This window comes from Vulpes lagopus, chromosome 2 (genome assembly GCF_018345385.1).
Source record: "Vulpes lagopus strain Blue_001 chromosome 2, ASM1834538v1, whole genome shotgun sequence".
NCBI classification, from domain to species: domain Eukaryota; kingdom Metazoa; phylum Chordata; class Mammalia; order Carnivora; family Canidae; genus Vulpes; species Vulpes lagopus.
The window spans coordinates 30,635,810-30,658,677 of record NC_054825.1 but is presented as its reverse complement, the minus strand read 5'-3'; the positions used below and the strand labels follow the sequence as shown (position 1 = coordinate 30,658,677).

Sequence of the window (22,868 nt, the reverse complement as noted above, 5' to 3'; positions counted from 1 at the left end):
GGTTCTGATGGCAGAAACTATGGTAACCATGATTTCAGGAAATGGCAAGCCAGCTTGTAGTGCCCCAAATCAGGGTTATTTTCTGGAGTACATTCATCTATCTATTCATAATAATGTATAGCAAAAATAGAACAAAGAACAGTCATCATCATCAGGTCACTTTCTAAATATTGCTTTGTATGTGATCCAACATCTAGTGATGGCATTACATTCCTGTGTACATCAAGGAGCAACATACTTATGGGCCCAAAGATTCTTTGTAAATAAACTGACCTACAGTCTACTGGGAAGATGCTTAAACTGGACCACTGAAAACAATGTTTATCAAGCGTTTATACTGGAAGAGTAAAAAGCTTGTGATAGCCAAGTGCAAATTTAGATTATAAACTTATTTTTTAAAACTCTGTTTTTGTATCCCTTATGTAGGGATACAAAAAAAAAATCCCTTATGTAGTAAAAAACCAGAATGAAATACACGGTTAATACAGCTGACCCTTGAACAATATGGGGGTTTGGAGTATTAACTCCTGTGCAGTCCAAAATCCACTTATAATTTTTGACTTCCTCAAAACTTAACTACTAATAGCCTACCGCTGACCAGAAGCCTTACTGATGACATTATTAAACAACACATATTTGGCATATGTATCATATGCTGTATTCTTTTTTTTTCATATGCTGTATTCTTAAAGCAACTAAAGAAAATACTATTAAGAACATCATAAGGAAGAGAAAACACATGTATAGTACTGTGCTGTATTTATCAAAAACAATCCAAGCACCTGGTTGGCACAGGACCTTAAGCATCCAGCTCTTGGTTTTGGCTCAGGTTATGATCTCACGGGTTGAGAGATTGAGCTCTGCACTTGGCAGGGACTCTGCTTAAAGATTCTGTCTCCCTCTGCCCCTTCCCCACTCGTGTGCTCTCTTTCATATATATATATATTTGAAATAAATTACTAGGGATCCCTGGGTGGCGCAGTGGTTTGGCACCTGCCTTTGGCCCAGGGCGCGATCCTGGAGACCCAGGATCGAATCCCACATCAGGCTCCCGGTGCATGGAGCCTGCTTCTCCCTCTGCCTGTGTCTCTGCCTCTCTCTCTCTCTCTGTGACTATCATAAATAAATAAAAAAACAAAAAAAAAAAATAAATTACTAAATAAATACATACATATTTTTAAGGAATCCATGTGTAAGTGGACCTGTGCACTTCATTTTTTTAATATATATATATATATATTTTTTTTTAATTTTTTCATTTATTTAAGATAGTCACACAGAGAGAGAAAGAGGCAGAGACATAGGCAGAGGGAGAAACAGGCTCCATGCACCGGGAGCCCGACGTGGGATTCGATCCCGGGTCTCCAGGATCGCGCCCTGGGCCAAAGGCAGGCGCCAAACCTCTGCGCCACCCAGGGATCCCGGACCTGTGCACTTCAAATCCGTGTTGCTCCACAGTCTACCGTACTAGGATTAACAGTGAGATTACAGTGGAAGGATTCTAGCTCCTGCTTTTACTTTTCTGTTTTTTTCCAAATGTTCTGTGAATCTTTATTACTTTCATAGTGAAAGAGAGAATACACTCTAATTTCCTAAGTCACCCTGTGATGAAGCATAAGCAGTCAGAGAAGAATGAAAACAGAGACCACGTGAACATCATAAGTAATTTTCTCGCATGTTGCAAACAGTGCAGGGAAACACCACAAAGCCTGTGGACCGAGGCAGGCTTGCACAGATGACAGTGGACCTATGATAGCAGCCACTGCCAGGAGTGACCCTCACCACCATCACCACCACACCCACTGCCATAGTCACAAGAAGCTGCATTTCCCAGAGAGGGTTGAGGTCACTTTCACCAGCCACACCTGTGTCCACGGGCACCAGGGTGGGGGGATGTGAGTAGACTGCCTTTGTAAACCCCTAATGCTGCACACCTCCTCGGTCAACACTAGGGTTGCTGTTTTGGTGCAGTCACACAAGGCATGTTCCACCTTCCATTTCTCAGGAGTGAGGATGGATCCCAGAAAAGAAAGCCAGAACAAGTCTGATTCTGACTTTGCCAAAAGCATGAGAAAAATCAAAGTAGTAAATCTGGATCCTGGGGTAGGCCCTCCTGAAACTAAATTGATAAATACTCCCAATCCCCACTCCCACTCCATGGAACAAAAACAGCACTGATTTTCACAACAAATGTTTCAAGCACCTCAAGTTTCTAGGGCAGATTAATTGTTGCCTCTGCTTCAAGATAATTTGCATTTGAAGTCTACTTCCACAAGAATATGGAATTTAGCACATCACCAACATCAGCCTTTCTAGGCCACCTGCTTCAGCCCTACCCCTATTGATTAGCAATAATCGTGACTTGGATAAACCTCATTGGCTATGATACTGCCACTGTACAAAGCTCTAGCCCTACCTTTGAAAGAAAACAAAGATCTTGGAAAGCATGCTACAGTCAGCACACTGGCTTCAAACTTTTTGTTAAAGACATCAACACTGAGCAACTGGCTCATCCCCATTCCTTTCATGCAGCAACATACTGCACATGGCTAATTTCCTGAGAAAGGAAATAGGAAAGGGCTGTGATAGGCCTAATTTGTCCAGAAGTGTAACCACAGGGGTCATGGTTACATCCCTCTGCAAATTTCTAAGACCCACCTCTTGGTGACCATCTTCCTTGCTTTCCAAGCCCAGACTTTCTGTGAACAAGGCATGTAAAGAGCGCCACCTCTGGGTGAAGTGTGGTTCCTCTCCACTTCCTAGCTCCAAAATCAGTAGGAGTAAATCCCCTCATTTGGGGCTGGATGGATGGATCACATCAAGACTGGAGCCCCTTTAGAGGATGAACAAAACTGCACAGGGCCTCCTGGGAGCATTATCAGAACCAAGGGCATGAAACTAGAATGGAGCCTATTGAATGTGTGTATGTGTGTAGGGTGGGGTGGGGGGGTGGGGTGGCGGTTTCTCATCTCAAACAGGGAGAATCTGAGATGAGAAAAGCTATGGATCAAATGACAGGGGACAATTCCTCCTATTGGAGTAGCCCTAGGATTCCTTGCTTCTTGAGGCCTGTTGGGAAAGCACACACTGGGGTACCCTGGCCAACAAAGTGACCTCAGGGGCAACAGGAGGTCAGCACTACTTCCTCTGTTCCAGGCCAACAGAGCTGGACAGTGAGAATCTTTGTACAACTTGCATACTTACCTGGGAAAAACAGGACATAATGATCAAGCTAGATGATTCAGCTGCACTCGGCACTTGGAGAGGCTTAGTAAACACTTCAATGAACCACTGAACAAAGCTGTTGGAAGAAACCTGTGGCCGGGTCAGCTTGGGGTAGCCACGCTCTAAGCAACTCTTAGCCTGACCCACCCTAGCGCATCATTCACTGCCCCTCCTGTGCCTCCAAATGTCACCTTCTGACTGGGGCTGTAAAGTGAAGTCAGGGAGACCTCCTGACACAGGTGGGTGTCCCTGGGCAAGTTCTAGGCTTGACCTAGGGCTACCTGCAGTGCCTTAGACCGGCTGCTGGGACTGGACAAGAAGTGGTCAAGCTACTGTTGTCAATAACTGGACACAGTTCTTGTCCCTTGAGGGGCAGGTGATAAAACACAGTGTTTCTAGGGATAGTGCATGGTGGTGCATGTTTATTCTACATCTGGTCACAGCAAATCTTATATGCCCAGACCACAGCCAGGCTAAGTGCCACGTGGCTACAAGAGTCTGGAAGAAATGGAAACTCTGCTCTGGTGCACGTGGCCACTCTGGGCAGAAACACAACTGGCCTACTTGGAGGCAGTGAGGCTATATTCCCATCTCTAGGCTCTAGGGACAGCTCTGAAGGGTGATTCCAGTTTGGCACTTCCAAAATCCTGGGTGCCTCTCTGGAAACCAAGTCCCATCCAACAAGTCATTTTGAGTCCAGGCTGTGACAGAGAAAACCTCGAGCATCTAAAGTTGTTGTCAAAGCAGCGTGGGAGCCACAGAGGGACCTTAGACTGGATCATAGAGCCCTCTGGGGGACCCTTCAGGGCCGACGATCCTTTCTGCGAAGTTTGTGTCCCACCTGGGATCCTCGCTGGGCAGCTTTCACCAGGCCTTTGAACTGTCCCTGCAGCTTCACCTTCTTCCTGCAGGGACAAGGAACAGAAGGGTCACATCTCTGTGTGACATCACAGGTGGTCCCCTCCCCTCCAGCCAATGTTGGATAATGGCTCTCCCAGCATTAGGAGGAACTGAAGAGAAAGGGTGCTGCCTGTCAATGAGCAGCACATGATTTGGGTAGACCATGTGCTACCCTGCTTAAAAGAACAGTTCAGGTCAATAACACTCATACCAATGACATGAAAATGCACATTAAAAAGTAAAAGTAAGGGTGCCTGGGTGGCTCAGTTGGCTAAGCTTCTGCCTTCAGCTCAGGTCATGATCCCAGGATTTTGGGATTGAGTCCCAAGTCCGGCTCCCTGCTCAGCAGGGAGTCTGCTTCTTTTTCTCCCTCTGTCCCTCCCCCTGACTCGAGCACATGCTCTCCCCTCCTCTCTCTCTAAAAACAAGCAAACAAACAAAACAAAACCAGGAGACACTTGAGCCATTAAGTTGAGACTGTACTGAGAATATGGCCCTCCCCTCTTTGGAGTACTGAGCTCCCCAGCACCATGCCTACCATCTCAGCCCAACCCTGCATAGCCCAGCACTATACCTGCGGTTGAGTTTGGTTCTGTTGAGGGGGATGTAAGCGTAGGGGTCAGGCCGACCTTTCTTCTTCACATCACCCTTTGCTTTCTGCTCAACCAGAGAAAACAGAATCAGCTAGGAGTACAGGGCTCCCCTTCCTCCCTGCTGACTTAACAGGCCCCCTGTCCTCCCCTTTACTCTGTGCCTTGGTGGCACCCCAGGGCTCCTGTAGCCCTGGAATGCCATCCAACAAAGGTGTGGATTTTAGATGCCAACAAGATCTCAGTGTGGCTTGAGTCTGGCTCAATAAAGGTAATGGGCACAGCTCCCCTTGTTCTTTCCCAGAGGTTTTGTCCCTACCCACAGCTTTTACCTTGGCCTTGTATTCAGCCCCAGGCGTAGCCTTCTTGGCCACAGGGCGATGGATGCCAGAGCCTCCAGCTAGAGGGGGAACACAAGGGCCATGAATCAGGCAAAGTCAGGTCAGCTTCCTCCCAGAAGGCAGTGGGTACCTTCTCTTTGCAGAGCTGCTGGGGAGCAGCCTGTCTGTCCCCTACCAAGCAAGGACTTTCCTCAAGAATGTCCAGTGGCTGGATGGCTTAGACCAGTGGGCTCCTCAGGCACACCTGAAGCTGCAAAGACCTGTCGATACTCTCTGAGGACATACACCTTCTCCACTAACATAAACCACGCCCCAGTCTCCAAAGCTGAATCTGCTCTGTTCTAGAAGAAAACACAGGCTCTGAAGTCAGACTGACCCACATTCAACTCCCTGTTGAACCATCAACAGCTTTAACCTCGGCAAGTCTCTAAATTTCTGGAGCTTCTGACCTCGTCTGCATAACAAGGTACTTTAGGCTTCTGCTCATTTGGGGCTTCGCACCAACACCGAGGGAGAGAGAAAGCTCTTGTCCCACTGTACAGACTTGAAAGCTGTGGTTACAGAAGCCCAGGTACTTCCAAGGTCACTTGTCATCTCCAGTCTGATTTTAACACACTCAGGGATGAATCCTACAATGACGACTCAGGAGGATACCCTGAGATGATCCAGATACCCTCCCCGGCTTTTTTTTTTTTTTTTTTTTTTTAACAGATGGGAAACCAGAAGCTGAGAGGCCACAGGACTGGATCAAGTTAGCCACACAGCTAAGAGCAAGCAGTCCTGACCCCGGGCCTCCTCCACATTGTCTGGTTCTGCACCACACCATCTCAGAGCAGAGTAGGTGAACTGGGTGCTGGTCTGAGACCACAGAGGGAGAAGCCATAAGGCTCTGTGGCCAGGTTAGGATGTTGTAAGGCTCTGAGGTCACACCAGCTCCTGTGACTGGAACTTTCCACAGAAGCCTCTGTACCTCCAGATGCACAGCAGGGGTTGCCCTCAGGGGAAGAAGGCAGAGGTGAGTAACAGATATCTCCCCTGGCCTTGGGCAGCCACACTGGTATCTACAGCAGCTGCTCTGGGAAAATGAACACCTTAGGGTCCCAGAGACAAATGTGTAGGAGAATCTCCTAGGCAAGCTACCCTCAATACAGGCTAAGGTGGTCTCCCCAAACCCAGCCTGACTCAGAACTGGACAAGAGAGGCAGACACCTCCCAGGAAAAGGGGTGGGCTATAAGCCTCAAGGAAGGCCTAGGTGGGTGGGGTAGAGATGAGGTTCAAGGGCTCCTCAAAGGGTGGGGTTCCATGCATAGATCTCCTGACACCCAGGGCCCAACACTCTCACCCCCTAGCCCTGTCTTGGGTGACATACCAGCCGATCTTTGTCAGTGCTGACTGACTGCAACGGGGTCATGCAAACTCGTGGCTCTGCGTGCAACTCCCCTGTCTAATGCAGGGGATAGAGAACAGATTGTCCCAAGAGAGAAGAGTGGAAGCCTCACCTTGGTACTGAGGGGGCATCTCCAGCTCCTCATCATCAGCCTCCTTCTGATGCTTGAGCTTCTGGTGTTTCTTCTATAAAGTGGTGAGCAAAGTTCATTAACCAGGGTATATGAACATCTCATTAATGTTCACAGTAAAAATAAACAACCTGTGTTAGCAGGAAAGGTTCTCTGCCACTCGATCCCCCACTTACAGATGAGAACACCAAGGCTCAGGGAGAATAATGAACTGTCTAAAATTATACAGCTAGACAGCACAGAGCAAAGTTACAGCCCAGCCCATGACTGCAATCTCATATGGCTGCTTCACATATAACTCCTGTCCCCAAGCTACAAGTGCGTGTCTAGGCATCTTGACCTACGCTTACGTTCCAATTCAGCGGGGGCCTCTTACATCGGGGTTTCTCAGACCCTCAGCTACCCTCTGACCCCATAACTCTCTGATCTGGTTTTCACCTAGCTCTCCAAATGGAATTCTGCATGGGTGCAATGCTCTGATAACTAGGTATCTCCTCAGGCTCAGGGACAGGGCATTTGTGAATATGTCAATGAAAGCAGTAATTTGGGGGAAAAGATCACTAGATACCACACTCATGTGCTTGATATGCCTAATTTCATGAAGCCAACCCAATAATTCTACAAGATTTATAGGTGAGGAACTGAGTTTGAAAGTTTAGGCGGAAGCCAGAAAGGGGCCCTAGAACCTGGGTCTTCATTACTAATATTGTATCTCTTGCCTAGGCAGCTGTCCTCCAAGGGGGACACTCAGGAAGGCTAGATGGGTTGGCCACAGTCTGAGAGGACAGAGAGGGAAGACACTGCTCCAAAATGTTTCAGAAGTGCTGTTTGCAGCAAAGGATACAGTCAACAAAACTAAAAGACAACCTACAGAATGGGAGAAGATATTTGCAAATGACATATCAGATAAAGGGCTAGTTTCCAAAATCTATAAAGAACTTATTAAACTCAACACCAAAGAAACAAACAATCCAATCATGAAATGGGCAAAAGACATGAAGAGAAATCTCACAGAGGAAGACATGGACATGGCCAACATGCACATGAGAAAATGCTCTGCATCACTTGCCATCAGGGAAATACAAATCAAAACCACAATGAGATACCACCTCACACCAGTGAGAATGGGGAAAATTAACAAGGCAGGAAACAACAAATGTTGGTGAGGATGCGGAGAAAAGGGAACCCTCTTACACTGTTGGTGGGAATGTGAACTGGTGCAGCCACTCTGGAAAACTGTGTGGAGGTTCCTCAAAGAGTTAAAAATAGACCTGCCCTACGACCCAGCAATTGCACTGTTGGGGATTTACCCCAAAGATTCAGATGCAATGAAACGTCGGGACACCTGCACCCCGATGTTTCTATCAGCAATGGCCACAATAGCCAAACTGTGGAAGGAGCCTCGGTGTCCATCGAAAGATGAATGGATAAAGAAGATGTGGTTTATGTATACAATGGAATATTACTCAGCAATTAGAAACGACAAATACCCACCATTTGCTTCAACGTGGATGGAACTGGAGGATATTATGCTGAGTGAAATAAGTCAATCGGAGAAGGACAAACAGTGTATGTTCTCATTCATTTGGGGAATATAAATAATAGTGAAAGGGAATATAAAGGGAGGGAAAAGAAATGTTGGGAAATATCAGGAAGGGAGACAGAACATAAAGACTCCTAACTCGGGGAAACGAACTAGGGGTGGTGGAAGGGGAGGAGGGCGGGTGTTGGAGGGGAATGGGTGACGGGCACTGAGGTGGACACTTGACGGGATGAGCACTGGGTGTTTTTCTGTATGTTGGTAAATTGAACACCAATAAAAATTAATAAAAAAAAAAAAAAAAAAAAGGAGTGCTGTTTGCTGGGCTTGGGAAGGTCAGTCAGGGCTTGGACCCGTATTACCCTCACTGGTTCAAGTGGGGCAGGTGAGAAGCTGCACTCCATCCTGGAAGATGCCAAAGGGGTTAAATTCTTGGGCTCAAGAGCCTGGAAGGCCAGGGTTCAAATCCCTGGTCTGCATCTAATAACATGTGTCCTTGGGCAGGCTACTTACTTTCTGTAAGCCCCCTCTGGAAATGGGGTTGATAGAGTCCCCATCACCTTTGAGGATTAGGTGAGGTGACTTGTGGGGCCTTTTGTGCTCCTCAATGGCAGCTGGCCCTGCCCCTGCAGGAACTTGCCTGTCGGAACACAGGCCAGCTGTAGCCTTTGCAACAGCACATGCCCTTGATGGAGAGAGAAAGGGCTTTGCCTTTCTTCTTTCAGCTGGACAACTCTGCTAACATGGAAGCATCAGGTGCTTCAGAGCCCCTTCCCACGCCCCACAGAGCAGTCACCCATTACACTGTGTCCTGGACATGCACACCACACCCTCTGGGACTGCCTGCTACGCACAACTTCAAGGCTCTCCTATGCATTCAGGAAAGAGGGCAGGTGGGTATGTGTGGCAGCAGAGTGGGCAGGGGTTGGGGAAAGATGGATGAGAAGCTATCACCCAAGGCTTTGAACTGAAGCCACAGCCCCCCATCAGATGAAGTACTCACACTCCTGACACCCATGTCTTCATTCAAGTCAGCCATCTCTTCATCTTCCCCTGGAACCAAAAGGAAGAAAGATCCGTGAGCATGTAGGGAGCACCTGTTTTCCCAAAGCCCACACAAATTTCATCCTGCCTCCTCCTGGCTCACCAGGATGACAGAGCTGGCAACTCCAGCTCCAGAAAACCTGTACCCTTCTGTGGGAGACAAGACCCCGGAACACTGACTAACCCCCTTCCCATCCTAGGCCCCAGGGAGACAGCCCCCTAAGGAAGTGGTGATCCCACTTCTGAGATAAACATAGCTTTTTTTGAGACCTTATGAAAGCCCTGGGTTTTCTAGGGAGTCAGGCATGCCCCAGCCCCACATACGTTCTGCTTTGCTGGGAATAGCCTCGTTCTCCCACTTGAGAATCTGTTTTTGCCCTGTATGTGCTGAATGCTGTGAGGGAATGAGCCAAAGAAGTATGAACCAAGGAAATGCACAGACAACCCAAGTAAAAATAGATAAAATGGACTATTGCAAAATTTTAGAACTTCCGTGTGTCAGGGGACACAACTGACTAAAAAGGCACTCTATGGGATGAATGAGAGAATGTTACCTTCAAACCAAACAGGTGATAAAGGGCTGATACGCAGACTGTGTGAAGGCCTCTCACAAGTCAACAACAGAAAACAAACATCTCAATTAAAACAAGCCAAAGGGAATTCTGCCCACGTGCTGCCACATGGAGGACCCTTGCACACACCACGGAGTGACATAAGCTGATCACAATCATTCCTGGATTCATTCATTCATGAGGCACCTGGATTCGTACTCAAATTCAAAGTATTAGAGAGATTCTGGGATGGTGATTGTCGGGGGCTGGGCGGGGGCAGCAATAAGGAGTTGTTTAACAAAGAGTTTCAGTCTTGTAGATGAAGAGTTGTGGAGACTGGCTATACGACAATGTGAACGTACTGAATACCAGTCCACAGCACGCTCAAAAACGGTTAACATGCTAAATTTTATATTATGTATGAATAATACATAATATTATGTATGAATAATACATGAATGAATGAGTGAATGAAAATTTTTTTAAAAAAGCTATCAGTTTGAAAGTATGAAACTGACCAGCTAGGGGAGAAGATAAACTCAAGGGAAGTCAATCAACAAGCAAATAAAGGGACGCCCGGGTAGCTCAGCAGTTGAGCCCCTGCCTTCGGCCCAGGGCGTGATCCTGGAGACCAGGGATCGAGTCCCACATTGTGCTCCCTGGATGGAGCCTGCTCCTCTCTCTGCCTCTCTCTCTCTGTCTCTGTCTCTCATGAATGAATAAATAAAATCTTTAAGAAAAACAAGCAAATAATGTCACAAGACAATCTGGGACGAAGTGCCCCAGACTTGCCAGAAGGCTGAGGGCCATGGAAAGGCCACAGAAAAGCACTTGGGCTGGATCCTAAAGAGCAGAGAGGCAGGAGAAGGGAGGAATGTTCTCAGCACCAATGACATATGGGCAAGGAGGGCTCAAGGAGACTAGAAAGTATAAAGAGAGGAGAGGGAACAGCCGCATGACCAGATCAGGAAACAGTGTAGTCACCTTTACACCAAACATAAGACATGGCTGTTCTGGTTACCCACTTCATCTACAACCATCTGAAGTAGGTTTTTTTTTTGTTTTTGTTTTTGTTTTTTTTAAGTAGGTATTGGTATTATGCCCATTTTGGAGTAAGGAAATTAAGGCACAGAGAGGTTAGTGATTGTCCCCCGTCACACAGCAGGTAAGCTGAGTGCAGGGAGTGCCATGAGAACACGGGTCAGGAGGCTGCAGTGAGTCAAGAGTCCAGGGATCATGGCAGGAGGAACCCCCCAAAAAGAGGAAGGCGGATAAATTTTAGAAGATTGAGGCTTTCTGATCCAATGGATGACACAGGGGAAGGGGAGCAGGAAACACTCCACAGGACCTGGAGACTTCATGCTGGAGTGGCTCCTGGACCGCAGGAGACAATACTGTCAGGAAAGGGGCAGGCTCTTAGTCTGGGTCTTTCTACCTGTAAATGAACTTCAGGGCCTCAGCTGAGTTTACATTAACGAAAAAAAAAAAAAAAAAGGAGAAGAGTGAGAAGAACAGGAAAAAAAAAAAGAGGCAACAAAGTGTGTCACACATGCTTAAAAGGAAGTACAGTGTTTTGAAAGTTTGGTTTGAATTATATGTATTGTATAACTGGCTGGATTGCAATGGAAAGATTTCTTAATGTGGTCAAAAAAGTTTGAGAAACTCAAAAAGTTTGAGGAAGCTGCCTTAGCTCCAAGCTCCTTGTATGTTTTTACCTGTGCTCCCCCAACAAGTGGTCACTGAATGAATGAGCAAACGAACAATGAGTGAATGAATGAATGAGTGTGGCCCTGCTCCAGCCAGAGCTGTTCCTGGAATGGATGGTGGCCCCACCTTTAGCTCCTTCTTCTTCCTCCATCTTGGCCACGGCAGCATCGTCCTCCTCCTCCCGGATGATGAGGCGGCCATCGGCGCTCACCTTGAAGCCGTGGTCCCTCTTCTTGCCCCGGTTGGGCCCAGGCCGTGTGGCTGGCATGGCAGAGTCGGGCAGTGAGGAGGTGGCAGGTCCGTTCTAACCCACCCACAGCCTCATCCTAACCAACAAGCCCAGGTCTGTGCCTGGGACGGGAGCCTGCAGCACAATGATATGCGCATGTGGTGGTGGGAGGTGCCCGCTGGCCTCTGTGGCAGTCACCCCTAACCCCTAAACAAGCCTGTTCTTGGACTCACGTTCCAGCCACTTCTTGCTTACCTAGGACTCGCTGGGCCACCTTAGGGTCCAGGAAGTTGAGAGGCTCATCCTCGCCACCCTCCTTTAGCCACGCCTGGCTCCTCTGTCGAGCTAGCCTCCGGTGCTCCTTGGCCTGGCTCCTTTCTTCCTCATCCTCCTCATCCTCTTCCTCTGAGTCAGCCAAAATCTCCTCAATGCTAAGGACAGAGAAGTCAGAAATCAGGGTGTTCCCAGGAGAGCCAGGGGCAGCTGAGCATGACCTGGGCAGGCTGCGGGTTGAGGGAGACTGGGTCCCTAGGACCCTACCCCAGGTCTTACCTGTCACCTTTGCCCTGGGCAGGTTCCTCCTCCTCTTCCTGCTCCTCTTCCTCCATGGCAGCCTGGTTCAGGGCACGGTGCCTCTTGGCTCGGGCCTCGGCTTTCCGAATGTTTACCAGGACTCTGTGGTACTCCTCAGGCAGCAGCCCCTTTACCAGCTCAAACCTGAGGGGCAGCGAGGGGCTGGTGAGGCACACTGGCCACAGAGAGCTACCCAGAAGGAAGAAGATTCAGCTGGGGCTCTTACAGCCGCAGGGGACAGACTCAGAGTCCCCAGCCCAGCCCCTTCTCTGCAGGCTCTGGAAGCGCCTCAACTCCTCCCTTGCCAGCCCCACTCAGTCCAGCCACCCCACAGACCCGAACTTGCGGATGAACTTGGTGAACAGGTTCCGAAGCTTCAGGCGGAAGTGCCGCCGCATGTCGTCAGAAAGCTTCCCGATGGCTTCCATCTGCCAGGCAGAGCATCGAGGGTTCAGGGGCGCCCTCCACCCTGTCTGCCCTCTCACTGTGCAGACCAGGCACACAGGACCATCAGGCCCAGTGAAGGGGTGAGGGTCACAGCTACCCTGTTCCTGGCCCATCCCTTGGACCAACTGTACTTCCACAACCTGAGTGACACTCCACCTTTTCCCTAAAGCCTCTTTTATGACAATCCACAACTACCCTACCGAGATTGCAGCTTGAGAGTCTTCTCAACACTGTGTGGCATCTCACCTGTATTATGTCACTGACTCCTTAGGAAAACACCATTAGGCAGATCGATCATGACCCCCAGTTTACAGATGAGGAAACTGAGGTACAAAGCATTCAGAGGCTGCTACATGGCCAGGGGCAGCATTCAGCCCTGGACTTTGATTCCACGGCTCATACTAGGCCCCAACACCACCAGGTTTCTCTGGGTTCCACATGTCCCTCCCACCACCCTGTGTTAATCTCAGGCTTGACTATTCTCACACCTTTTTCAGGCCTGGCTGGGACCCAGGAACGGGTAGCAGATCTCCCTATCTGTAGTGTCTTCAAACAGGGCTAGGGACATAGGGTCCCATCAATCCTTTGAAAAGCTTTTATAAATTCTTAGAACCCTATGACAGACCACTGCTCTAGCCTCCTCATCTTTGGTCCCCGGTGAGGCGGCAGGCTTGGAAGGGCAGGGGCAGGCTACCTTGTCCCCCACCTGCCCTTTCCTGCCTTGACACAAGGCCAGATACGAAGAGAGGCAAGGGGGACCTGGAGGTCTGATGTGACCTAACCCAGCTGGAAGGGAAACACTGAGGCAGTGGATGTAGTGGTGGGACAGACTCAGCCAGCGGCACACCCTGTGCTCAGCTGAGGGGCCAGGGAGCCAATACCAGGTGGCTCTTCAGGCCCTTCTGCACCCAGCAGGGGTGTTTGGAGGAGCCTCCTCAAACTCAGAAGGTCAAAATGCAAGAGGGGAAAAAGAGAGCAAGATGAGGGGCCCAGCTCGGGGAGAGCCCTGAGGGTCAGTTCTGAGCTTTGGGTTCTGGTCCTAGGGCTGCTCTCACTAGCAGTGTGACCTGGAGACATCTCGGGCCTCAGATTCTCCATCTGTAAAACAAAGGGTGGCCCTGCCTACTGGCCTTTGCCCTACAGAGCCCTTGCTTCTGTGGAGTGGAAAGGGGCAGGTCACAGGAGGCAGCCTGGCACCGTGTACATTCCTCACTCCCACCGGGGAGGCAGGAGTCCTTTCCAAGGCTCCTATATGACCTGTTACACAGGCTAGTGTTCAGATAAACAAATGTTTGGAACTTGCTGGCCTCAAGGTTCACTAGGTCCATGCTGGCAGACCAGAGGCCATGTGGCCGCCCCCTGAGGGGTAGGGGGGCACTTACCACCAGTTGCACATGCTTGGCCAGGTGTACCACATCCATGACAATTACTGCCACCTTGATGAAGCCCAGTGCTGATTTGACCACATCGCGGGTACGGGAAGCCAAGAGCAAGCACACATTCTCCAGCAGCTGCTCTACCGTGCTGGTCCCCATGAGACCTGGGGGTGACCAGAAGGCCACTGTCAGATCCAAGATCCCTGCCAGGTCACATGAGTTGGAACTAATATTTGGGGGACTTCTATGTGCTCAGCACAGTCCTAGTCATTCCCCCAAATAATACAGCCAACCTATGAGGAAGTACTGTTTTAAAAGAAACTGAGGTTCTAAGACATTCATACACTTGCTCAAGGTCTCCCATGGTTGGTAAGATGCAGAACCAGGACTAACCACCCGGGCGTGGGACCTGACCTCCTCTAATCCATTCTGACAGTGGCACGCAGGGCAGCTGCAGGTGGGCAGGAAAGATGACAGGGCAGCAGAGGGGACGGGAGGCAGTCAGACTTGGTTTCAGCTCTTTCTCCTCCCTCAAGGAAGGTGGTAGCTACCTTCTTCTGGTAGTGACCTTGTTCTGACCTTCTGGCCATTTGCCTGCCCTGAGGGTTGCAGTTCCCTAGGTTTCAAGGAAGAAGCATTTACCTTTAAACTCAAACAGGAGGTGGGTCAAGGCCAGGATGCTGCAGCTGACCATAGTCACAGCACCCACAAGGCCAGGGTAGATCAGGATGAGATAGCGTTGCAGGGCCTCTGGGAGGGTGAGACAAGGACAGTCACACACACTAGGGCACAACCACTCTGCATGCTGCACCTGGGGGCCCCCCAGGGAAGGGGATTCTGGCCAGAGAGGAGTAGCCTGCCCAACTCCAGAGTCAGGCAGCTCTCCTCACCTTTTTGCTTTGGCCAGTGGTTTGGAGGGGTGTCTCCCCAAGGCCTGTGAACAGACCATCTACCCCAGCCCCATGTCACCCACACCTCACCTTCTTGGTTTGGGCCAAACCGAAGGAAAGCATGGCCCATCTCCACCAGCAGGGCAAACGCGTTCTTCCGAGCACCCACCGACACCTCCTTGGTACACAGGATCACCTGCCCAGACAACCCCTTGAACTGTGCTCGAGCTGGCCACCATGGGAATGGTTGGTGGCCTGAGGCAAAAGAGGGTAGGGAGGAGCACCTGCGCTCCCAGGCAGAGAATTGAGGAGCCCCTAACCCCCAAACTGCTCTCCCTTGATCCTGCCAGGTCCTCAGAAGCCACACTCCAAGGGAACCCCTTAAAACACACATATACCCCACCCCCCCCAACACCCCTCACCTCTGGGACGAGGGCAGTGATGAACTCCTCATGCTCAGCTGAGAGCTTCTTCACAATATGTATAAGGCACTTCAAACGGGGCTGCAGGGCAGTGGGGGAACGGCAGTTAGGACCTGTGCCCCTGAAGTTCCCTGTCTCTATGGCAGTCCTCTCCTTGTGTTGCCCATCCTCCTATGGGCAGAGCATGGCTGCCTTGGAGGCCTCACCCTCTTGGCAGGTGAGGAGGTGCTCCGCAATGAGTCTAGCAGGGTCTTCTTCAGTTCATCCAGGTGGCTCTGCACGAAGCGGGCCCCAGGGCCCTGGGGGCTGGCACACACCTCCTCAAGCACTCGGTAGGCCTTCTTCTGTACTCCATGGGCCTTGCTCTGGGAGGGTGCATGGTGCTTAGGGATGGTGAGGAAGAGGGCCCCAGGGTCCTCCATCCACCCTTGCCCCCTCACACACGCCACTGTCCGAGAGCAGTCACAGAACAGCCACCGTTAACTGTGACAACATGGGAGGGGTCAGGACTAGAGCCTGCCTCTGGAGTTCAAGAGGCCTGAGAGGGCCAGAGGAGCATGGACAGTGAAAGGCTAACTCGATGCCAGGCAGGGGGTGCTGCAGGGAGGGAAGCCACCACAGCCTCCACTCCACACTGCACTCACAGGCCTCAAAGAACATTCATCCAGCAGCGTGAACCTGGGCCCCCGGCACACATCAAGGCCCATGTGCCCACTCACCTTTCTAGGTAGAGCACTCTCCTCTCCCCCCCGCTTCTTTCCCTAACTCCTCAGCATTGCAAAGGAGCTCTGTGACTCCCTCAGGACAACTCTCCTGAGGTTAGGTTGCCCTTCCCTGGACTTCTGTGTCCTCCTCAATGGTCCAGAGAAGACAGATTCCACCTTTCCAAGGAGCCCCCTACCCCCAGGTTTGGTCACACGGGACTCCAGCCCACATGGCTCACCTCTAGGTAGGGCCGGATGGTGGAGTACAGCTTGCTAATGGCAGCTTCATCTCCGTGAGGAGCCAAGGCCACAACCAGGTCCAAAACAGACAGTCTGCTCAGGGCAAGAGAGCAAGGACAGGCTTAGGGGGCCTGGAGGGGGCACAGACCATCAGTACCTCAGATCTACTGGGTACGGAGGTGGCAGAAGTGCAGTGAGGACAAGGGGCCCTGAAGGAGCCTGTGAACAACCACAGGGGGCTTATACCGAATCTAGCTCCCATAAGGTACCAGGTGGGGTTCCAGGCACTTTATGTGTTTTAAAGCCTTTGGTCCTCACAACAAACCTGTTGCAGGTCTATTATCATGCCCATTTTCACAGATGAGGACACAGAGGACATGGAGTAGATAAATAACTTGCCCAAAGTCACATAGCTTGTAATTGGGGGAGCTGGGATTTGAATTGGGGCAGTGTCACCAGGGCCCTCATCCTTCCTAGCAGGCTATAATGCCTCTCCCAGGAAGGAGGAGCCAGTCAGCCTTCAGAGTAGAGCTGGGACATTCGACATCTCAAGACTTTCCTATAATTCCAGAGAGAACCCACAGGGCTTCTGCTCAACACACCCTCTGGCTCCCTGGGCTGCCCCAACTCAAGTGGGGCATTTTACCTGGTAAAGTCAGAGCTAGCAGAGTCCAGCACCTTCTCACTGGCTTTTTCCAGAAAGCTGTTCACCAACTGGCAGCACCAAGAGGATGAAAAGAAGACAGTTGGTGAAGAAAGAAACACGGAGCAGGAGCAGGTCACAGAACTGCACTGCCCCACCCCACTGTCTTTAGAAGCCTCAACCCAGTCGGTGCTGGTATGTGCTGCCCTGTCCCCCAGGTGGCAGAGCCCAAGTGAGCCCTGGCCGGTGGGGCCTTTCCAACACACCCAACCCATAGTCACTGACCCAAGAGTGTTCCTCCCGCCAGCTCACCTGAGGGTCTGTAATGGTCAGGTAAGTTTTGACAGTTTCCAGCACAGCCCGGCGAGGGGCTGGGGTGTCCTCGGCTGCAACAGGCTGCCCATATAGGTTGAAGAGGATTGGCAGAAAGTTCTTGGCAAAACGGCTCACCTCCACGCGGTCAGCCTCTGACAGGAAGACCAAAGTTGGCATAAAAGGGGCAGGAGTCAACCCTACCTCAACAGTTGCTAGGGCTATGGCCCAGAGGCATCCTTTTGGAGGACACGTGACAGGCCCTGGAGCCCATGGATTTAGGGCTTCTTGGGGACACTCTATGCTCCTCCATGGCTCTGTCCTCTGGGTCAGCCAAGAGCCAGCCACACGATAAAGTCCTTAATGCTGACCAGACAACACCCAGCAGCTGTCAGCACGGTGGGAGTAAAGAGAGGAAACGGGGCAACTTTTAGTGTCCTACTGACTCCTTGGGTCCCCAGCAGAAGCCCCAGGTCCTTGCACAAGATTAGCTGTGGCTCAGGCAGTGAGGTACAGCAGGCCAGGAGACCTGGGCCACTGCAACCATCCCCCTCCTAGCCCTTGACCCCAGAGCCCACACATACCTGCCTCACAGCCCTTGGTGATGAGGGTGCGCAAGGCTTGGCACACAGTGACTCTCAGGTCTGGACGCTCACTGATGGCCGTGCCCAGTGTCCGTGCCAGCCCTTTGAAGGAGGTGGCTACATCCGTGGGCCTCGTGCAGAATCCAGGCAGGAGGGTCCAGATCTGGGGAGAGGGATGGGAAAGGAGAGTGATGCCTAGCAACTCAGGCCCCTGCACCACCCAACCCACATCACCCCAACTGATCCCTTACCTGCCACTGGAGCGTATCATAGATCTTGGATTCCACTGTCCTGCCCGCCTGGGCCAGATCCATTGCTGCAGTGTGACACAAGGATACAGTGGGGCCCTGGGCACCCTATGGGCCAGCAGGCCTCATTTTTCCCAAAACCAAAAGCCCAATAATGCGGACAGGACTTTGGGTGATTCTTCCCTCCCCACAAACGGAAACATAATACTTGTTCATCCTAAAAAATGTAAAACACCTACATAGAACGGGAAGTAGATGTCTCCTCATAATCTTCCTCCCCCAGGGATACCCACCATCTCTTCTAACTTCTTTACATTTCTTTACATACACACTTTAAAAAGCACAAACAGAACTGTACTATACATATATCATTCTGAAACCTGAATTATTTGACAATAAGGTTTCTAAGTGGTAGGCTACATGATATGCATGCTGCGTGACCACTGCATTTAATGCTTGCATGGCAATTATTGTTCTGATTTTACTGATGAGGAGCAGATCCAGAGAAGTTGAATCAACTTGCTCGAAGTCACCCAAATGTGGTGTGGCTCAGCTGAGATCTGAATCCAATCTGTTCAATTCACCATCTACTAAACATGCCCATTCCCACAGGTTTCCCTTTCTTCAGAGACCACACCACGGCCCCCAATGGGGCTTTATCATAACTAAGTTTACCAGAACTCTACTGAGAAACACATACATTTTATCAGGTTTTTATTAGGCACAGCTCTGCATACTTATAAATTGGTGTGTATTTGTCTAACTACCACCCCAGTAGGAGAAGAGGCCATTGTTTGCCTGCCACAGGGCAGGGTCCTATAAAGGGGATATGCTTGGCTGTGTCTCTAAGCAAAGGGAGGGACAGCCCCCCTGAGGAAGGCACTTGAGCACTAACTGGCCACCTGCTTGGCAGAGGGACACTAGCCAATGTCCTAGGGCTGGAGGTGTTGGACAATGAGCCCTTCCTGATCCCTTCCAGCCAAAGCTCCAGGTCTAAGGTGAGGCCCATACCTTTGCTCTTCAGGGTGGTAGCCAGGGGTAAGAAATAAGTGGTGAAGAAACCAAGTCGCGTTTCCCGGACATGGTCCCGGATGACAGGCAGCAGCCAGCTCCGTGGGAAATCCAGATTCTCCCTGGGAGGAGGGAGGGAAAGCCCAGTGAGACGGTAGCACACCCAGCAGCACATCACCTGCTAAGCCGAGGAACAGCTCAAGCCTTGCTGTGGCCTCTCCCGCTGATTCCCATGTGACACAGAGACTTCACCCCAAAGAGTGAACACCTTGCTGAGAAGAACAAGCTGGCTGACTCCCCTGGGGCTTGTAAAGAAGCCAGCCCGGGTCACACTTACTCAGAGCCATCGATTTCCAAAGGCACAGCCTCCAAAACCACCTCAGGACCCATGCTGGCCACCGCAGCCCCCACCGCCTGGTCCAGAGCTGCCGTGTGAGGGAAATGGGGGGAGAGGCGCAGGTCACACAGAGACTGGAGGCACTGGAGCAAAAAGACAAGAGATTACACCAAGGTGTGCTGACAGAGCTAGCACCCATCCCTGATTCTGGGCCAAAGTCTCTAAGAGGATGAGGTCAGGAGCATCGGCCCAGGTTATGATCTAGGTCAGAGGTCACAAAACAATACCTAAACTTAACCTAGTGAGAAGTCTGACCTCTCCCCCACCACCCAACAATTTTAAAAATTCTGTATGTTAGTAACATGTAAAAACAAGATTTCATATACAAATACAGATTTCCAGTTTATCTTGAGAAATGAGAAACTCTGGCAAAGGCAAATGACAGACTCATGTGTGACAATTAGCAATTTAGCAAACACTGAGGAGTGGTTGCCCCTCAAGATAGAGCTGTGGCCTCTGGCCCACTACCCCCAGGACTCCCAGGGCCTCACTTGTAGAAAGCCAAGTTTGTCAATCTAACCTATTAGAGGCCAGGCTTCTTGGGGAAGCCCCTGTTGTCCCAGGGCAGTTCCTTTCTTCCAACCAGCAGTGGTAGGAGTCCGTGAAAGCTCCATGAGGCTAGGAGCTGCTGCTGTGAGGACTGGGGCCTGCCTCCCCAGCCAGGGAGGATCCCAAGGGGATCTCTGATTCTTAGATGATTTACTCTGGGTTGCAGTAACCTCTCTGGAACGTAAGACTGCTTAAAGCATTATAATCCCTTATTATGGTGGAGAATTTATAGAAATAAAAAGAAAAAGATGGCAGGTGATGATGAGACGGTCCCCCTGGTTCCCCATTCAAAGCCATCCGTTGCAGCCAAGACTAGTGAGCAGGTACTGGCAGAGGGGCCAGGGGAGGTCCCACCCCTCTTTTTGTTTCTCCCATGTTGGCTCAGACACCATCCTGGAGACACAGTACTGGACACCTGCTGTGGGTGCTACTGGGGGTATAATGTGGAGTAAAGTGCAGAGGTAACAAGACACGTGACCTCTCTGGGAGCCCACAGTCCAACAGCCCAATCACCACCTCCTGCCCTGGCCCCAGCAGTTCCCTAGCTCACCTTCTTCATCACAGGATGGGCCTGCTTCCCACATGCCTGGAAGAAGATACCCAGCAGCTGCAACACAGAGCCCCACGCTGCGTGGAACTTGTACGTCAGGCCTTCCTCCACCGCCCTGCCAAGGGAACAGGCAGTCAGGGCCAGGTTCATGCTCACCCGGGCATGACTGGCACCAGGAGGTACAGACCAACAGTTGGCTGGTAAAGATGGAGCCCCAGGAAAGGCCAATGGGGAGAACTAGCATTTATGAAATAGCCACTGTGTTCAGTTTCATTTATGTAATCCTGCTGCTTAAAGAAAACTCTGTGAGGTACATCCTTTGTTCCATCTTCAGATGGGGAAACTGAGGCTCTAAGAGATGAAATAACCTGCCATGGTCACTCTGCTAGTGGCCATACTAGGCCTCCAAAACCCATGCTCAGTCATGGTCTTGTGTTTTCCCAGTGTGATCCAAGATGGGATGCCAGGGTAGGTGGTCTGGGCAGAGTGGGGAGAGTGGCACCACGTGGCTGTACCTCTCAACTTAGCCTTCTGGAGATTTTAGGCAAGAATGGTTGATGGGGGGTTAATGTGTGGAAATGGGTAATCTAGAGGCGAGGGTGGCTCTATTTCTGAGTTTTCCTGAAACTTCATCACAGATGTATCCAAGGGCAACAGGCACAGCACCCAAAGCACCACACCTCAGAGCTGAGCACACACCCAGGAGAGACACCAAGGTTCCTAGTTTTTTTCCCGGGCCCACGCCAGTGTCTACATTGCTCCATGGCTCCTCACTGCCTCCAGGGACAGCCACGTCTGTGAATGGCTCCTCTTACGGACATAGATGGCAGCACGGCACGTGAATAAGAGTGGGCTCTGCCATCAGGCTGCCACTCCCTAGATGGGTGACCTCAGCTCGCCCAGCTAAAAACTGGGGGTCAGTCAGTACCTATCTCCTTGAACCACAAGGACTACCAGTGGTTTTTATTCACTTTAGTACTTAAATACGTGCCAGATACAATTCTGAGAACTTCACGTACACTCCCTCATTTAATTCTCACCTCCATCAGTAACCTTGGACAGATGAGGACCCTGACGTATCTAGGCATGGAGGACGCGGAGGAACTTGCCCAGGTGACTGGCCCAGAGTCCGTACTCATGAGCACCACACTATGGCACCTGCAACGTGGCCAGTGCTCAAATCAATAGCAGCTGCTCTGGTGCTGAGCACATGCCCATGGTAAGTGACAAGTAGAACACTTTTCATTACAAGGAACTTTCTAGAAGGCACACCATATTCCCTCCTAACATGGATGCTATGTTCTCACCTGAACATCTTGGCGATATACTGGGCAGGGCCAGAGGCTGATGAGGTCACAGAGCCAATGCTGGCCATGTGGGGAGCAACACATTCCTTCAAGATCTCCTGCAAGAGAAGAAGCCACAGATGTCTGGGCCTACAGCAGCCTCCCAGCACCACCCAGCCCTCCTAGGTGACTGCTTTTGCACACCTCTAGGAAGCCTATTCCACTCTGAGATCTCCCCAGGATGCAGCTGGAGGTCTAGGGTGAACTTCAGGAGACAAAGTAGCCAGTACAACTCTACACTCTCTGCTTCCCCCCCTAAAGCTGGGGCTGGGGCTGCAGTACCTGAAGGCTCTGAGTGGCAGCTGTCACCACCTGCGAGTGTGAGGAGAGGAGGCAGGTGGTCGCAGTTCCAAAAAAGCGAGGAAGGTGGCCTAGCCCCAGGTCCCGCTGCAATCTGTTGAGACAAAAGGCTTCTGTGGGGCCTGGCTCTGGGCCACAGGGACCCACACAGCCCCAGGTCCAATGACAGTCATTGATCTGCAGGGTTCTACAGGGTCCTCCTAGTGGGCAATTTAAAAAAATGCTATAATTCAAGGAATAGCCACACGTGGTAAAAAACCCAAATAGGTCTTCAGAGTACAAAATAAAGAGTATGCTCTCTTTGTCACACCGTTCTCCCAGATTGACCTTCAGATGCACTTCCCAGAGGAAAATCAAGGTTAAATGTCTCAAATACTCTTCCCAAAGTTGTCATATATATACAAACAGAGAAAACAGTAACGTATGCTAACATCTATGTAACACTTCTCATACACCAAGCACTGACATAACAGGCGTTTGTTCATTTACACCTTGTAAAAACCAAGATTAACTCCTACTACCATTCCCATTGTAGAAGTAAGGAACCCATGGCACAGAAAAGTCGAGCAAGCACGCCATAAGGAGGAGGGAGGGGTCATTCATACCCTGGTAGTCCTGCTCCAGAGCACAC

General features: G+C 50.6%; 1 protein-coding gene across 2 annotated transcripts in view; it reads right to left on the bottom strand.

Annotated features, from left to right (window-relative positions):
- Window positions 1-3,627: 3,627 nt before the first annotated feature.
- The window catches only part of RRP12 (ribosomal RNA processing 12 homolog), a 30,664-nt gene continuing 11,423 nt past the window's right edge, over window positions 3,628-22,868 (bottom strand). The window contains exons 11-34 of one of the 2 annotated variants that reach the window (XM_041746666.1): window positions 22,220-22,331; window positions 21,899-21,996; window positions 20,592-20,706; window positions 19,433-19,575; window positions 19,096-19,217; window positions 18,088-18,152; window positions 17,837-17,999; window positions 17,253-17,407; window positions 16,944-17,011; window positions 16,297-16,390; window positions 15,560-15,718; window positions 15,354-15,434; window positions 15,022-15,127; window positions 14,684-14,791; window positions 14,048-14,244; window positions 12,555-12,646; window positions 12,198-12,362; window positions 11,901-12,076; window positions 11,543-11,677; window positions 9,118-9,167; window positions 6,557-6,629; window positions 5,048-5,115; window positions 4,700-4,782; window positions 3,628-4,130 (exon numbers count right to left, since the gene is read on the bottom strand). In XM_041746666.1, the coding sequence (XP_041602600.1) occupies window positions 4,028-4,130; window positions 4,700-4,782; window positions 5,048-5,115; window positions 6,557-6,629; window positions 9,118-9,167; window positions 11,543-11,677; window positions 11,901-12,076; window positions 12,198-12,362; window positions 12,555-12,646; window positions 14,048-14,244; window positions 14,684-14,791; window positions 15,022-15,127; window positions 15,354-15,434; window positions 15,560-15,718; window positions 16,297-16,390; window positions 16,944-17,011; window positions 17,253-17,407; window positions 17,837-17,999; window positions 18,088-18,152; window positions 19,096-19,217; window positions 19,433-19,575; window positions 20,592-20,706; window positions 21,899-21,996; window positions 22,220-22,331 (2,731 nt within the window). In that variant the 3' untranslated portion in view covers window positions 3,628-4,027. The remainder of the gene's footprint in view (window positions 4,131-4,699; window positions 4,783-5,047; window positions 5,116-6,556; window positions 6,630-9,117; window positions 9,168-11,542; window positions 11,678-11,900; window positions 12,077-12,197; window positions 12,363-12,554; window positions 12,647-14,047; window positions 14,245-14,683; window positions 14,792-15,021; window positions 15,128-15,353; window positions 15,435-15,559; window positions 15,719-16,296; window positions 16,391-16,943; window positions 17,012-17,252; window positions 17,408-17,836; window positions 18,000-18,087; window positions 18,153-19,095; window positions 19,218-19,432; window positions 19,576-20,591; window positions 20,707-21,898; window positions 21,997-22,219; window positions 22,332-22,868) is intronic. The other variant, XM_041746667.1, reaches the window with a different exon arrangement.